At 45.2% G+C, this 16,060-nt stretch overlaps 1 protein-coding gene across 3 annotated transcripts in view; it reads left to right on the top strand.

Moving 5' to 3' along the window:
- The first annotated feature begins 21 nt into the window (after nucleotides 1-21).
- Nucleotides 22-16,060, top strand: part of KIF5A (kinesin family member 5A) — a 32,107-nt gene continuing 16,068 nt past the window's right edge. For all 3 annotated transcript variants that reach the window (XM_073788473.1, XM_073788472.1, XM_033866408.2), the window contains exons 1-7: nucleotides 22-2,961; nucleotides 13,951-14,038; nucleotides 14,133-14,206; nucleotides 14,603-14,707; nucleotides 14,960-15,008; nucleotides 15,441-15,496; nucleotides 15,745-15,832. In XM_073788473.1, the coding sequence (XP_073644574.1) occupies nucleotides 2,833-2,961; nucleotides 13,951-14,038; nucleotides 14,133-14,206; nucleotides 14,603-14,707; nucleotides 14,960-15,008; nucleotides 15,441-15,496; nucleotides 15,745-15,832 (589 nt within the window). In that variant the 5' untranslated portion in view covers nucleotides 22-2,832. The remainder of the gene's footprint in view (nucleotides 2,962-13,950; nucleotides 14,039-14,132; nucleotides 14,207-14,602; nucleotides 14,708-14,959; nucleotides 15,009-15,440; nucleotides 15,497-15,744; nucleotides 15,833-16,060) is intronic.

The following is a 16,060-nucleotide window of genomic DNA, read 5'->3' as shown; positions in this document are numbered from 1 at the left end:
GCGACAGGAGTAGTACAGGGGAAGGGTGAAGCAAAAGTCGCGAGAACAACCCGCTACCACACCCCTGGAGTGACAGGGATTGGCGAGAACAAGACCTGGGAATGACGTAGTGGCGGGGAAGCGTCGCCTAGGATTGTGGGATATGTAGTCTTGGATGATCCGGCTTGGGCGGGTGACGGACAATAACGCGCCTTGGGAGTTACCTCGTACGACTTATTTTCTTTCGTTTTTACGTCGAGTCTGTGAAAGAGCTTTTATAATTCCTGTTTCTCGAATAAATTTGGACTCCCAGAAATTAAATGACTAGGTAAAAATAACACAACTAGGCATGCTATGGCACAGCCAGGGCTTCGAAACAACAATAACAACAAGTAAAATTTAGTAAAGATTTAGTCATGTTAGGAATGAGAAAGTTAAGTAAACTTCTCAGGTTAGGGCTGTCAGGTAAAATACAGAGCACCTAGTTAAATGTGAATTTCGGATAAACAACTAATAGTCTTTTCAGTATAAGTACGTCCCATACGGTATGGGACATACTAAACACACACAAATTATTAGTGTTTCATCTGAAATTCAAATTTAACTGGGCTTCCTGTTTTTGTTTTTCAAATCTGGCAATTCTATCTCAAATAGAATAGGCACTTGGTAGCACCATGTCTGTCTGAATACCTTCTGTGCTCTTAATCCCTTCACTAATGGTTTTCAGACTTTTGAATTTCACAGTTCAATACAATTAAAACAACAAAAAACCTTCTTGAAGATAGGCATAGTATTGCTACCTTTTTATTTTGCCAAGTAAGTACATTAAAAAAAAAAACCTACTCTCTACTATTACCATCATTACTTAGTAGAAAAGTATGGAAGGACATACAGTACTCTCAGAATAAAAGTCCTTTGAAACAATAAATCCAGCTTTATTAAAAAAACTTACCACATTCCACATTGTGTGGTGGCTTTTTGGGGGAGGGATGCATACACATGAACTTTTTTCTCTGACCAGTGACCCTCTATGGACTAGCATTTTGAAACTCCTTCACTAAGGATGCCATCCTGGAACCCTTGGGCGCCTGAGGTTGGGCTATTTCCTGAGCTTGCAGGATGCTGCAACAATTAGAAATAGTGCCAGACCAAGTGACTGAAGAAATGCCTATATTTCTGAGTTTATAGGAACTCATTGTCATTCTATGTGTCCTCTCTTGGCTCCTCCCCAAGCCTCTTTCTCCATAGTCCTACTGCCTACCCATCCAGCTTCTTATGCTGAACCCTTTTCCTTCAGTTTCCTTAAGATTCAAGGTGAGTTAGGGGTATATGTCCAACTTGGAGACCCCTTCAGCTGCCTTCCGAGTGGTTAGGTCTTGTCTGGCCAGGCCATCTTTCTCTCCTCCTTGCCTCATAGTATAGTATCTAAGTGACCCTAGACACTTACCAGGCAATTGCTAGGCAGAACCTCCATCCCCTCCTCCCTTCTTCTCCCATCACCCTGCTCCTCCCCTTGGCCTAGAGCCTCAACTCCTGCAGTCTAACTCTGTTGGCCAGCAGAGGCCCTGTGACGTGGAGAAAAATCTATCTGGCCAGTTTCTAGGTGGTTCTGTCCAGGGGCTGCAGCAGGAGTCTGACCTGAGGGGAGGAAGGACACAGAATATCTAGCCTTGGCTCTTTTTTTCCCAGGGAAGGGAGAGAAACAGAAGAAGGGCCTGAGAAAGGGGCTGGTGTGTTGGGACTCTGTCCAACAGTACTGAGACAGGAAACACTCACGTAGGTGCCTAAACCTGCCTGAAGCCCAAATGCAGTTGTCTGCTCTAGAGGTCCTTTCTCAAATCCCCTCTGGCCTTACCCACCGCCATCATCACCCCTCCATCACTGCTTTCTGACTCCCTTTCTCTTGCAAAATTACTCTTGCCCACCTCCATCCCAGCCCCAACCTATGAGGCAAAAATAAGAATTTTACCTGCTTTTGAATTCTAATAGGCCAGAATAGGAGTTTTTCTTCCTTCCAACTGGGGACCTATTGTGTATGTTGGGGAGAGAGTAGAGTGCACCTTTGGATGTAGAAGGGGAAGGGAAGACCCAGACCTCCTTTGACCCTCCTCTCTGAAAAAATGGGACCTGGACACCCACCTCCATAGGGGTACAGGCAGCTGCCCTTGAAGGCTGAGTGGTGGGCTGGGAATCTTTGCGAGGGTTGTGGGGAGAGGGGAGGAGAGGTGTGCTCCCACTTTGGAGAGAGGATTGTGATGGGGGTGAAGGATGCCTTGGAATAAAGGTGTAAGCACTATTGACTCTCTTCCCCGGACAGTAGACAGGCCCACCTCGGATCCCTTAGCCCTTCCAGGGGGGTGGAGTCCGAGCGAGGGACAGACGGGTCCGGGATGCAGGGGGTGGGACGCAGTGAGTGACTGAGGTGGGGAAGGGGTGAGGACCAGATACTCTCCGAGGGTTAGGGGTGGGGAGAGGAGGCGAGAAAAGAGCAGAGGCGCCGCGGTTCGGCGGTGGGCGCCGCGGCGTGGCATCCCCCAGCGAAGGAAGCCCCGCCCCGCTCCTCCATCGCCGCCCCGCCCAGGCCCGCAGCGCCGCGCTGCAGCGCAAGGGGCGGAGAGGCAGAGCGCCGAGAGAGGACCAGACGCCCAGGTCTCCCGCATCCCGGTGCCGCAGGAGCGAGGAAGCGCGCCTCGGCCCTGTTCCCCAGCCTTCGTCCAGGCGCCCGCCGCGCCTTTCTGAGCCCCAGAGACCGAGCGCCTGTCCTCCGCCTGGGCCTCAGCTGAGCCCCTCTCCCCCGGAGCACATACGCCCCTGCAGCAGAAGAAGTGCCCCAGCCCGACACCGGCGACCACCATGGCCGAGACCAACAACGAATGTAGCATCAAGGTGCTCTGCCGATTTCGGCCCCTAAACCAGGCCGAGATTCTGCGGGGGGACAAGTTCATCCCCATTTTCCAAGGGGACGACAGCGTCGTTATTGGGGTGAGTGCCGCCCCTGGAGGGAATTTCGGAGAGGGGGCGGGAGGCTGAATCTTTTCCCCTGCCGAGCCTCAGCCCCTGCCTGTCTCTGCGCCCTCTCTCCACCGCTCATCCTCCATCCTTTTCGCCGCAGCCCCTCCTCTCCCTGCATCAGGATGGCTGGGTGTGGCCTGGCCAGGCCGGCGGCCGAGTCTCTGCAGAGCGAGAGGGGGCTACTTTCCCGCGATCAGGGGACCGGATTCCCCTTTGCTGCGCTCTGCAGCGTCCCCACCCCTAGAGCCAGTCCCATGTTTTTCTGATGTTTTCCTTCTTCCCTAGGGAAAGCGCATCTTCCCTTTGTTATTGGCTCAGATCTCTACCCCCCACCTCCCAGGAAGGGGGAGACTAGTGGATGGGCTAGATGAGAGGTGGGCAGTCCAGGGTCTCTGCGGAGGTATAAATGAGAGTGGACTCTAGGATCAAGGCCTCCATCATTCCCTGAAGTAGTTACAGCCTGGACTTGGGGGGAGGGCACAGGTCTGATGAAGGGTTTTCAGAGAAAGAAATATGTTGGTGCCACACCCAGTTTGGTGGGGGAGCCTCTGGGTCCTAAGGAAATGTCTGCCTTTCTCTCCCAGGTACAGTAGGAGGAGGATTTCAGACCCCTCAGCTCACCCTAACAAATAAAAATAACCAAACCCTGAGATCCTAACAAGTAGTTGCGTATTCATCCTTTCTCTTGATGATCCAATAAAAAGTAGCAAACCATCTCCTCTACCTCATCATGACAGCCCCTACCCATGGAAGAGGCCTTGTTAAGAAGGAGAACTAGTATTTACTGTGTGCTTGTTACTCTACATATATTATTTAATCTTCAAAACAACACTCTGAAGAAGGTATTAATATTTCCACTTTACAGATGAGGAAATTGAGGCCCAAAGAAGTTGAATGACTTTCTCAAGGTCACACTGTTAATTCACGGATCTGAACCTAAATCTGTGACTCCAAAGCTCACGTCTTTCCTTCTGTATCACATTGCCTCCACGGTTTTCTGTTCTGGACTTTTATCTGTGATGGCTCCAAAGGAATTCCTAGGGAATTCCTCACCTACCCCTCCTTTCCTAGATTGGTTGGGACTGTCAGGCTATGGGGTGAAAAGATCTGGGGTTCAGTCCAATAGGGAGTCAGGCTTAAGGGGTGCTGGGCCAGGAAACTGTAGCCAGTTTGAGAAGGGAGAGGCCCATATAAGGACCATCCTCAAGGTCAGGGGCACTTCTTATGTGTCTTTGATCCACAGTGCTTGGCACAGGGCATGCTTGTTAAAAGAATGAAGGGAAAAAAAGGGAGGGAGCCTGGGCCTTCTGAATCAGTGAGATTGGGACTTTGAGTAAACATGCCTTAGGAAGAGACTTGCTTACATGTCCTGTCCCTAAGGGCCCTAGTCCATCACCAGGCTCTCTCACCCACACTATGGACTCAAGTGGGTGCTTTCGCCCTGTGTGTGTGCTTATGTATGTGTGTGTTTGCCACATAGAGAGGGCCCCTGCTTCTCTTTGTCTCAGGGACGTTAGACCTTGCAGTCTGGTCAGTCTGGCCAGGCTAAAATAATGCCTGGATCAACCCTCGGGGCCTCTTCCCTGAATAGTCTGGACAGTGGGCGTTAGCTGTGAGAGTTAGAGCTTGAGGGCCCCCTGAGACATAAAGGCTGAGAAATAGGAGAAAGGTAGTTACAGAGGAACAAATGCACAAAAGGCTTCCACTTTTAAGGCTAGCTTCCTTGCTCTGGGTTTTTTAGGTAAATCTGAACCAACTCCTTTAGGCTCTCTGGGCCATCCATCCTGGCACGGTGGGCGCAGGGCATGGGGTGATGTTGGGAGGAGTTGTGTTGATCTGTCCGATTTGCCTAGCTAAACAGGAGAGACGTGGTGGAGGTTGGGAGGGAGGAGAGATGAAGAGAGGCCCAGGGCCCCCTGCCAATTCAGATTCTATCTTACTCCACAGCTGTTCCTTCCTTATCTGTTTTGCCTGATGTTTGCAGGCCTGTACCTTTGTCTTGCTCTGTATCTTCCCTTGCCCTAGCCCTTCCTGTCAATCTCTCCTGCCAAGATAAGTGCTTATGGGGGGGCCATTTTGTCTCAGGCAGCATCCTTGGAGCTTGCCTTCCCAGCCTTTCTAGTCATTCCTCATTCCGGAGGATGAGGGCTATAGGAGAAGTGATTTTGAGGAGTGCCTTGAGGGTCCCAACAAGGGAAAGAAATCTCCCATTCCCTTTCTTCTCTCTCCCTCTAGCTCCCTTTGGGGACCAGTGTGTGGGAAACTGAGGAATTCATGGAGCAAGCAGCTTCAGGATGTCTGGGAAGGTGAGGGAAGGATGAAGGTGGGAGAGGCTAATCTCTCCAAGCCCAACCCCTGCTCCTTTCTCTGACGGCTCTCCTCTCTGCACTGCGGCTAGCTCTGGGCTACAGAGTCCCTAATGTTCATGGGCTTTTTCTGCTTGGCAAAATGTAGGAGAATAAGCTGGGAAGACAGCCCTGTGAGCCATATCCACACCGGCCCCCCATGACTTCTCCCAGGAATCTGGGGGATGGAGCTTTGCCCAAGTTAATGGCCTGAGTCATAGTAGAAGGGTGTCTGGGTCACTGTCTGTGTGTGCTATGTACCTTGTTTTGCTCTTTGGGTCACTCAGAATCCGCTGTGACTTTTTAAGTGGACCCCTTTAAGTGTCTCTGCCTTGGTCTTGGTGGGCAGAGTGCCTGGTGTCTGAGCTGTTGCATCTATACCAGACACGGGAGGGATGACAGCAGGGAAACACATAGCCTCTCCGCCCCCCCCCCCAACTTCCTCTGTCCCTCCCCTTCCCTCCCTCCCTCCCTCCCTCCCTCATTCAAGTATCTACCACATTCTACCTCCCTTAGGTCTCCTGATGGTTAAGTGGGTTCTTAAGGAGGCAGAAAAGCAGGGTCACCAAGTACCTCATTTGGAAAAGCCAGGTTGGGACCGGCAGGATTATTGGAACAGGGTCAGTATTGTTTGAGGTGGCTCAGGATTCCTTTGATGTCTGAAGAGAGGGAGTAGTCTCCCCTTAGCCTTGGGCGAGTCTGTAAAGGAAAATGGAGAGGGGAGGTAATGTTCACTGTGGCCAGTGTCTCTCCAGCATTACCATGGCAACAATCCCCAGGGGTGTCACTATGGAAATCAGTCCTGGTGCTCTGAAGTTCAGCCTCTACCAAGTGCTTTAGCAAAGGTTGAAAAGGTTGGTCGTCTTTGGACCCCTGATCTTAGGCCCTCCCATTAGCTTTAGTCAGCACACACAGTGGAAAACTCCAGAAAGTGCTGGGAAACACAGTTGGACAGGAGACAAGGTAGCTTAGAGTGGGTCAGAGGAGAACAGAGTCCTGGGTTGGGGGACTCTGAAGAGAAGCCCTCTGGAATAGGCACTGAGGAGCGCTGAGACTGCTGTGGGTGGAGACATAGTGGAGCTCAGAGGCATTCCTCGAAGGTGGAGGGTCTCCCTGAGTGTTTCTGACCTAACAGTCTTCTAGTCCCTGACGCTGTACTGAGTCACAGAGTCTTGGATTATTACCTGGAGGTAGAGATGGTGAGGGAGGCTCCTTGGAGAGGATGGGTGGGAGAACTGCATTCTTCTGAAAAAGGGGGTGAGGTTGCCAAAAGGGAGTGATGAAGGGCTTTAGCTCTGTCCAGAAACATTTGGAGAAATGCCCACATGGAGGGGGGCGGGTGGGGTAGGGGAAGGAAAAGCCACGATAAGGATCTGACGCAGTGTTGGTACGTCAGTTCTGGGATCCCTTTGGCAGTGTGGGTCTGGAATCAGACTGCTTGGGTTTGAAACCTTGCTCTACCATTTCTCAGCTGTTTGACTTTGGGCAAGCTACCTTACCTCTCTGAACCTCAGTTTTCGCATCTATAAAATGTAATAATTGTACCTACTTCCTACGATTGCTGTGAGCATTAAATGAGATAATGCATATAAACTGCTCAGCACAGTGACAGGCACATAATAAACTCCCAATAAGAGTTAGATGTTATTATCATTTTATATGTGCTGTCTCCCCACAAGCTAACCTTTGGCACAACTGGGCAGTGGTTAACATTTTCCCCTCTTACTGGTTGTTTCATCCAAACATCCAGGTCCCTAGTATCTTCTTGCTCTCTTCTTCCATCAATATCTGTGCTTCTTTAACAAATATTTACGAAGAGCATCCTGTGGGCCAGGGACTATGCTTGATGTTGGGGATTTAGAGGGAATCCCTGCTTTCAGGAAACACTTGGTCTACACAGTGATCCAGGCTGAAAAGTGGCCTGGGCAGAGTCCTGGGAGGGGGCATCAGAAATGGCTTTTGCTAACTGTACGTACACTTCCCCAGATTCTGATAAGAAATCTCCCACAATGTACTACAGTCTGACTTAGAATAAATATGTCATGAAAGATGTGAATAATGGTGATGCTTCCCATGTGAGCAGTCTAGAAGTGGAAAAAGTGGAAAACCACTGGTCTAGTTATTCTCATAAAAAGATCTGACAAAACGAGTTCACCGTGGCTGTAATCAATAGAAAATCAAAAGACATTTGTACTTCAACAGATATAAAAGTCTTAAGAAATGAACTAGATTTGGGACTCAAGGGCTCAACCAAGAGGAGGGAAGTGGTAGAAGGCCTTCCCAGAAACCCTAGAATTGTATCCATGGCTTTCTCTGCTCACGAGATTACTAAGTGCACCCATTTTTAGCTCTTGGATATTTTTTATCCTCATGGTTCCGAGAATGCCACCCTTCCTCCCTCTCTGGTCTCTTCCTTCCTCCCAGCCTAGGCTGAGGAAAAGGAGTTCCTTGGGCAATAAGTACCTTCAGCACTTGGAGAGCGCCCTCCATTTCATTGAGTCCACAGCACCCTCTGGAATCCTGTAACTGGGAGTGTTAGAGAAGAGAGAGAGAGTTAATCCCCACGTTCCCAGAAGGGAAGAAGGGAGCGGCGAGGTTGGCTTGAGAGTTATGTTTAATCCCCTTTGGCTGCATGCCTGGCTTCAAGAAGCACGGATAGACATCATTGGTGGAGAAGAGGTGAGAGTCACTGGCCTGAGATGGACATGTTTTGTTTGTTTCTATTTCTTGGCCACTGGATGGGAGAAATATTGAGTTAGATTACAATTCAAGAATCAAGGATCAATGATAGAATAAAACAAATTGAAAGAAAGATATTACCACTTAGAAGGAGAGGCGTCAAGGCCACTTAAAATCTGTTTATTGTAACACTGTATGATTTTATTCTGTGTAATAAGAATTTTATTCTTTGTAATGAAGTGTAATGACGAACGGTATAGATAAAAAGGGTGAAAAATTCACAAAAGTCCTATGAACAATTCATAAACTCACTCAAATCTTAAAAATAATCAAGGTAGATTTTTCTTTAATAATTCTAAACATAATCATAATCTGATTACAACACTAATATATTTTAATTGTTGACAAAGTTAAAAACAAAGAAAATCACATAGAAGAAACCAAAACTCACTCAAAATCCCACCCCCCCAAAAAATACTGTTAACAATTTGATGTATTTGTTTCCAGTAGTTTTTTCCTGCATATATACATATAATAATTTTAATAAAAGTGTATCATAAACTATATTGTTTTGTAACCTCTTTTTTCACCAACAAAATATCATGACTATTTCACCATCATTAAATATTTTACATAATTTTATTTATTAAGAAAACTAAGTTAATTTTTTAATGTCTTACATGCACATGTGACAAAATTCAAATGATATAAAAAGATATACAATGAAAAGTAAGCCTCCTTCCTACTCCTCTTTCCTAGCCACCCAGTTCCCCTTTCAGAAGGCAGCCTTATTGCCAGTTTCTTGTGGATCCTTCTAAAAGAATATCATACATTTACAAGCAAATACATATATACATGCATGCACTTTGTTTTAACACAAATGATAGCATACTATACATTTTGTATACATATACATATAGTATACATACTATAGTATACATACTATACATTTTGTTCTGTATCTTGCTTTTTTTTTACTTAACAATGAGTCTTGGAGATCCTTCTATATCAGCACAGATATCATTCTTTTTAACAACTGTATAATTTATTGTAGGGACATGCCATAATTTATTTAGCCAGGTCTCTATTGATGGATGTGGATATCTAGGGTTGTTCTAGTCATCTGCTATTACAAACACTTGAACGACCATATGTATATTTAAGGGCCCAGCCAGTGCAATGCATCCTCAAACTATTTTTGGCCACTGCATGCATGTGGGATCTTAAGTCCCTGACCAGGGATCGAACCCATGCTCCCTGCAGTGGAAGCATGGAGCCTTAACCACTGGACCACCATGGAAGTCCCATCGTCAAACTATTTTATTTTGGCCACTTTGATAGGTTAAAATGCTACTTTATAGTCTTAATATTCATTTCTCTTATAAACAATGAGGTTGTGCGTAATTCATATTTTAAGAGCCATTATCACATCATTTTGTGATGTGATATTTTATGATAGCACTTACTGAGGTATAATTTACATACAGTGAGTGCACAAATCTTATGCAAACAGCTGGATGAATTTTATAACATATTTTGACACCTATGTGACCACCACCCAGATTGAAATCTAGAGCATTTTGATTGCCCCCGAAAGCTCCCTTTTGCCCTCTTCCTGTCAGTATCACCCCAAGGCAACCGCTACTTTGACTTCTGTCACTACAAATAAGTGTTGTTTATTCTTGAACTTGATATAAAAGGAATAATACAGTATGTGCTCTTTGAGTTTCAGTTCTTTCACTCAACTCCTTTTTGAGATTTATTGGTGTTCTATTATGACATCATTTTATTTTTTAATTAAAAAAAAATTTTTTTTGGAGTATAGTTGCTTTACACTGCTGTGTCAGTTTCTGCTGTACAGCAAAGTGAATCAGCCGTATGTATCCCCTCTTTTTTGGATTTTCTTTCCATTTAGGTCACCACAGAGCACCGAGTAGAGTTCCCTGTGCTATACAGTAGGTTCTCCTTAGTTATCTATTTTAGACATAGTAGTGTATATATGTATGACATCATTTTAAATAGCAGCAAAGAATAAAATATATGTACATGCTATAGTGTAATCAATTCCTTGTATTAACCAGTCCCCTAAATGTAACTCCTTTCAGTTGTCTTCAATTTCTCATTATTATAAGCAGTGTTGATAATAAACATTCTTGTAGCTAAATATTTGCTACAAATATTCCCCTAGTACAAATTCTTAGGATTAGAATATCTGGGTCAATGGATATGTACAATCCAAGGATTTTGATTATGCATTTTTGAATTGCCCCTTAGAAGTATGGATGTACTGTCCTACCAGAAAAGAATGAGCATGCTCCTTTCGAAGAAGTTATACCCCCTTGAACCCTCATCTACACTGCATATTACAATTAAGTTTTTGTTTTCTAGTTTGATAGGTGAAAAATGATGTTACTGTTTTTTTCTTCAAAAATGTTGATCATCTTTATGTTTATTGAACATTTGTATTTCTTCTTCTGTTGTTAGTACCTAACTCTTGTCTATATTTTTCTGGTTAGTTTTGTCCTTTGTTACTAATTTATGAGAGTTCTTTATGTAGTAAAAATATTAATATCTTTGTTTAAAATTTTTTCTTATTTAAAAATTATGTATTTTCATTTTGGAATAGTTTTAATCTAAATCAAAAAGAACAACAACAGCAAAAAACTAAAATCCCACTGTCCAAGGATAGATACTGTTAACACGTTTTTCTGTGCAAGCTATACATATATACATATATATAATTTTTTTTACAGACATGGACTAATCCTTCATATACTCTTTTGTGTGTGTTTTTTTATACTGCATACTATTTTAAAAACCACTTTTTTCTTAAAATTATTTTGTGCGTACCTTGTCATTACACATTTTTCTGTAACATCACCTATTCTATTTTCTTTTTTTAATTTCAAAGTAATACATTGTCATTGTAAAATATTTACATATCACAGAGAAAATGTAGTAAGCATAAGTTCCTGTCATTCTGCTCTCCAGTCATAACCACCATTAACAGATCTATATACAGTCTTACGTGTCTTTTTTCTAAGACTGTTCTATCCATATACTTTTTAAAAATGTATAATCACATTATACAAATTGTTTTTATTTTTTCACATGATCAGTCTTGGACATGTCAATATATGTAAACCAACCTTGCTCATTTTTTTTTTTGCGGTACGCGGGCCTCTCACTGTTGTGGCCTTTCCCGTTGCGGAGCACAGGCTCCGGACGCGCAGGCTCAGCGGCCATGGCTCACGGGCCCAGCCGCTCCGCGGCATGTGGGATCTTCCCGGACCGGGGCACGAACCCGTGTCCCCTGCATCGGCAGACTCTCAACCACTGCGCCACCAGGGAAGCCCCAACCTTGCTCATTTTAATGGGGGTAGATTATGGAGGTATCATACCCGATATCTTCTTGATGGATGTTTGAACTGTTTCTAGTTTTTCTTGGATACAAACGGCTGCAGTGAACACCCTTCTACACACATCTTTAAGTGCTTAAGCAAGTGTGCTACACACATAAAATAAATTCCTAGCATTGAAATCGCTGGGACAGAGTATGACCAGCATGGACTTTTAAATATTTAATAGAATTGTCCTCCAGAAAGCCTCTATCAGTTTACAGTACTCCCTTAGTTGTAGAGAGCACCTTCACAATTTCTTTCTCTTTGTGGATTCTGTTTTTTGGGCTTCAGAATCTTTCACCACAGAGACCAGATAAATATTCCAGGTAGATATTTATCATAAGCCAGATTTAAAAAAATTTTTTAATGTTAAAAAATATTTATTAGTATAAATAATATTTTCCTTTTTGCAGAGAAGTAAAAAGAAGGAAACAAAATAATACACTATCGTCTCACTCTCTTTGGCATTAATAAAACAAGACAAAACAAAACACTTGTACATGGTTTAAAAATGTAAACTTTCTGGGATACAGACTGAGAAATGAAAGCCTCCTCTCTCCCAGTTTCTCTCCCCCAAATAACCACTGTTAATACTTTTTTTTTTTTTTTTTTTTTGCGGTACGTTAATACTTCTATATAATTCCTTCTGGAAAAAAATTCTCCACATGTTGATGCAATATTGTAGCTATACCTAGACCCACATCTTCAGCTTTAGCCAACTTTTATGATTTCTTTTTTTTTTTTGAACCGCAAAGACTGTTTATTTGACACCAATAGCATACATCATAGTAAAAAGGAAACCAGTGATCCCAATTTAATGTTGTTTGGGGGACTCTAAGATAAAATAATAAAATAAGTGGTATTAACAGTGGAAAGAAAGAGACAAAACTATTACATGCATATGATTTCATACTTGGTAACTCAAAAGACTGAACAAAGAAGCTAATAACATTAATAAGATATTTTATAATGTGATTGGATAGAGAATGAATAAATTGAAGGACCTATTATGTCCCAGGATCCAAAAATACACCTTATAATAAAGTATGACTTTTCTTAATTAGTTAAAACGTGTCTCCCAAACTCTGGTGTCCATAGATCTGAAGGTTTACATATCAGTTGAAGAAAGATGGACTCTAGTAAAATAATTTGACAACTAAGTCATAGTCTCTTTATACCGAATGACGGGAAAACACGACTGAGTAGTTTGTCACTTATGATGGAGAACAAGCATAGTCACATTTAATCTTACCAGAGATCTTCCCTTTAATATGACTAGATAGCAAATATATTCTGTTTGGCTCCCTGGGTTGTAAATATTTTGTATCTTTAGCATTCTTATCAGCACATGTGATTTATAACATATTATCTGAATTAAACAAAGTACTTGGAGGTCTGAGTGACTTGCTTCACAGTTTCTCTTAACTTAAAGCTGCTTCCCTAAAGGGAGATCTATATTTCTTTTTTTTTTAATTAATTAATTATTTTATTTTTGGCTGCATTGGGTATTCATTGCAGTGCGCGGGCTTCTCATTGCAGTGGCTTCTCTTGTTGCGGAGCACGGGCTCTAGGCGCGCGGGCTTCAGTAGTTGTGGCTCACGGGCTCTGGAGCGCAGGCTCAGTAGTTGTGGCGCACAGGCTTAGCTGCTCTGTAGCATATGGGATCTTCCCGGACCAGGGATCGAACCTGTGTACCCTGCATTGGCAGGTGTATCCTTAACCACTGTGCCACCAGGGAAGTCAGAAACCTAATATTTCTGATTTCATATATTCTTTTCACAAAGAGAGAGCTTGTGTTAATATTTCCACAACAGCTCAGTAGTTCGGTATTTGTGTATTTCATTTACACAATAGGCAACATACTATACATCTGTCCCTAACTTTGCGTCTTTCACTTAATACATCTTCAACACCTTTTCATATCAGGACATATGGATCTATTGAGGAAGATATTTTTTAACTTAGTGGTAGATTTTTTTTTTTTTTTTTTGCGGTACACGTGCCTCTCTCTGCCGTGCCCTCTCCCGTTGTGGAGCACAGGCTCCAGATGCGCAGGCTCAGCGGCCATGGCTCACGGGCCCAGCCGCTCCGCGGCATGTGGGATCCTCCCAGACCAGGGCACGAACCCGTGTCCCCTGCATCGGCAGGCGGACTCTCAACCACTGCGCCACCAAGGAAGCCCCCAGTGGTAGATTTTTTAATGTTAATATATTGTTCTTCACTCTCCACAGCCTGTGGCCCTCTTGTCTTTTCCCATTTGGCTTCCCAGGCTGGGGGTCTGGGATGGTGAGTGCTAAATCATCACACCAAGACTGAGATCCACTCATGCAGTCTCGCTGTGTGACACTCCTCAATGACATTCTACCCCACAGACACAACTCCTGATGTCAGTACTAAATTTTGCCTCTCGTTGGTTTCCCTCATCCCCATAATTGTCCACGTGTACAGAAGGTTGAAGAACGGGTGCCTTTTCGGGTGTTTCTCCTCCCTCACACCTGCCTGCTGATGTCTGCCATCTGTTATTTCCATTCCAGGGGAAGCCATATATCTTCGACCGTGTATTCCCTCCAAACACGACTCAGGAGCAAGTTTACCATGCGTGTGCCATGCAGATTGTCAAAGGTAATGAATGTATTTTTAGAATGTACTTTTTTCAGGCTCCTCATTCCCTACCCCACTTCTCTCTACCAGTGTTCTTTCTCTGCCATCTCTTCAGATGTCCTTGCTGGCTACAATGGCACCATTTTTGCTTATGGACAGACATCCTCAGGGAAGACACATACTATGGAGGTGAGGGTTCTGACTTTTATGGGAATGAGGAGCTGGGAGTGTTAATAGGAGGCCAAGGAATCTCAGTAGGGAAAGATCTAGAAATTGAGGGCTGCCTGGTACAGAGGATGAACGGAGGGCAGCGTTATAGTGGAAGTTTAATGGAATCCCTTCAGCCTGCTGCAGTTCACCCTCCTTTCCACTACTCCAGTTTTCTTCTTTTCACCTGGAAAAGCAGCGGCAATGAAAGTCCAGAGAGCTGCTCACGTCCCTCCTCCTTCCACTAAAAGGTAGTGACCACCCCCTAAGTTAGGATAGTCTCCTTAGCAGCTGTTATCTCTGTGTTCATCTGCATACCGCCAAGTTGTCTGATCCCTCCTGAGCCCAGCCTCATTCCAGAATACCCTTACTCCCCAGGGAAAGCTGCACGACCCTCAGCTGATGGGAATCATTCCTCGAATTGCCCAAGACATCTTCAACCACATCTACTCCATGGATGAGAACCTTGAGTTCCACATCAAGGTGATCAGGGCATGACTGCTGGGCATCCTCTTATGGGACTGGGAGGGGAAGATCTAGTATGAACCCACTGAGATCCTGGCGCCCCAACTTATTCTCCACCCTGGTTACCTAAGTTCTTCTCTGCCAACATAGTCTCTTCTGCCCTTTCCCTCCCACCACCACCATTTGAGTGGGTTGCGTTAGCCTGAGATCCCTGTATCAGATTTAAGATAGGCCCTCTTCACGTCATACTTCTCCTTTCTCCCCAACCAGGTTTCCTACTTTGAGATTTACCTGGACAAAATCCGCGACCTTCTGGATGGTGAGTGGTGTTTAACCCCGGTGAGTGGGGTGAGGAGGGCAAGGAAGAGAAAGATCACATTGCTTTTGGGCTCTTGGGTTTTGGTACTGTTTGGCGAGTGATGCAGCAGGCACACAAGGACACACACACTTGTACTCATGTCCCTTGCCTCCACTCACCAAGAATTTCCCAAACCGAAAGGGTCAGAAGATGAGCTTAGATGCCCAGGCCCACATATAAACAGCCTGAGTCTAGCTGCAGCCCTGGGGCTGGAATCCTGCAGGAGGAAAAACAGCCTTCAGCACGTGCAGGGGGTTTAATCTTCACAGGGGAGTCTTCCTCCCTCTTGCACATAGAGGAATCCACCATCCGAGTAGACTGCAGCGTGCAGGGGTTGGGGAGGTGGGGGGCTGGAAGTGCTGGCCTTGCTCACCCTAAATTGTCTTGATTCAGTGACCAAGACAAATCTGTCTGTGCACGAGGACAAGAACCGAGTGCCGTTTGTCAAGGTGAGAGTGGGGATGGGACACCCAGGTGGGGCCCGTGTATTGAGAGTGCAGGTGTAGGAGGACGGTAGACCAAAGGCCCACCCAGAAGTTGGAGGGCGGACATCCTGGTGGGGTGAGACATGCCAAGGGGCTGGGGAGAGTCCGGAGCCCGGGAAGAGGCACCGTCTTGAGAGGTCATTTGGTCCCTGTGCCGGTAATTTAATTTGCGGATCAAAGTGCATGGGTCACTGTCCATTTGCCCCCTACAGGGTTGTACTGAGCGCTTTGTGTCCAGCCCAGAAGAAATTTTAGATGTGATTGATGAAGGGAAATCAAATCGTCATGTGGCTGTCACCAGTGAGTGGGGAGATAAGGGGATCTTGACCGTGGGGTCTGCCTCTCCTCTGTGCCCTCTGGGGCTGAGGGACGCGAAAGTGAGCAAGGGAAGGCTGTGTCTTCCAGTCTTCCAGAGGAGGAGGGACGCTTGTCTGTGTGACCCTGAGACCTGCTGCTGGGGAGACGTAGGGGCTAGGCTAGTCCCGACGGACACCCCCTCTCTTGGCGGGTGGAGGCAGTGGTCCGTGG

Source organism: Tursiops truncatus, chromosome 11 (genome assembly GCF_011762595.2).
Source record: "Tursiops truncatus isolate mTurTru1 chromosome 11, mTurTru1.mat.Y, whole genome shotgun sequence".
NCBI lineage: Eukaryota > Metazoa > Chordata > Mammalia > Artiodactyla > Delphinidae > Tursiops > Tursiops truncatus.
This window is presented reverse-complemented; position numbering and strand designations above follow the sequence as displayed.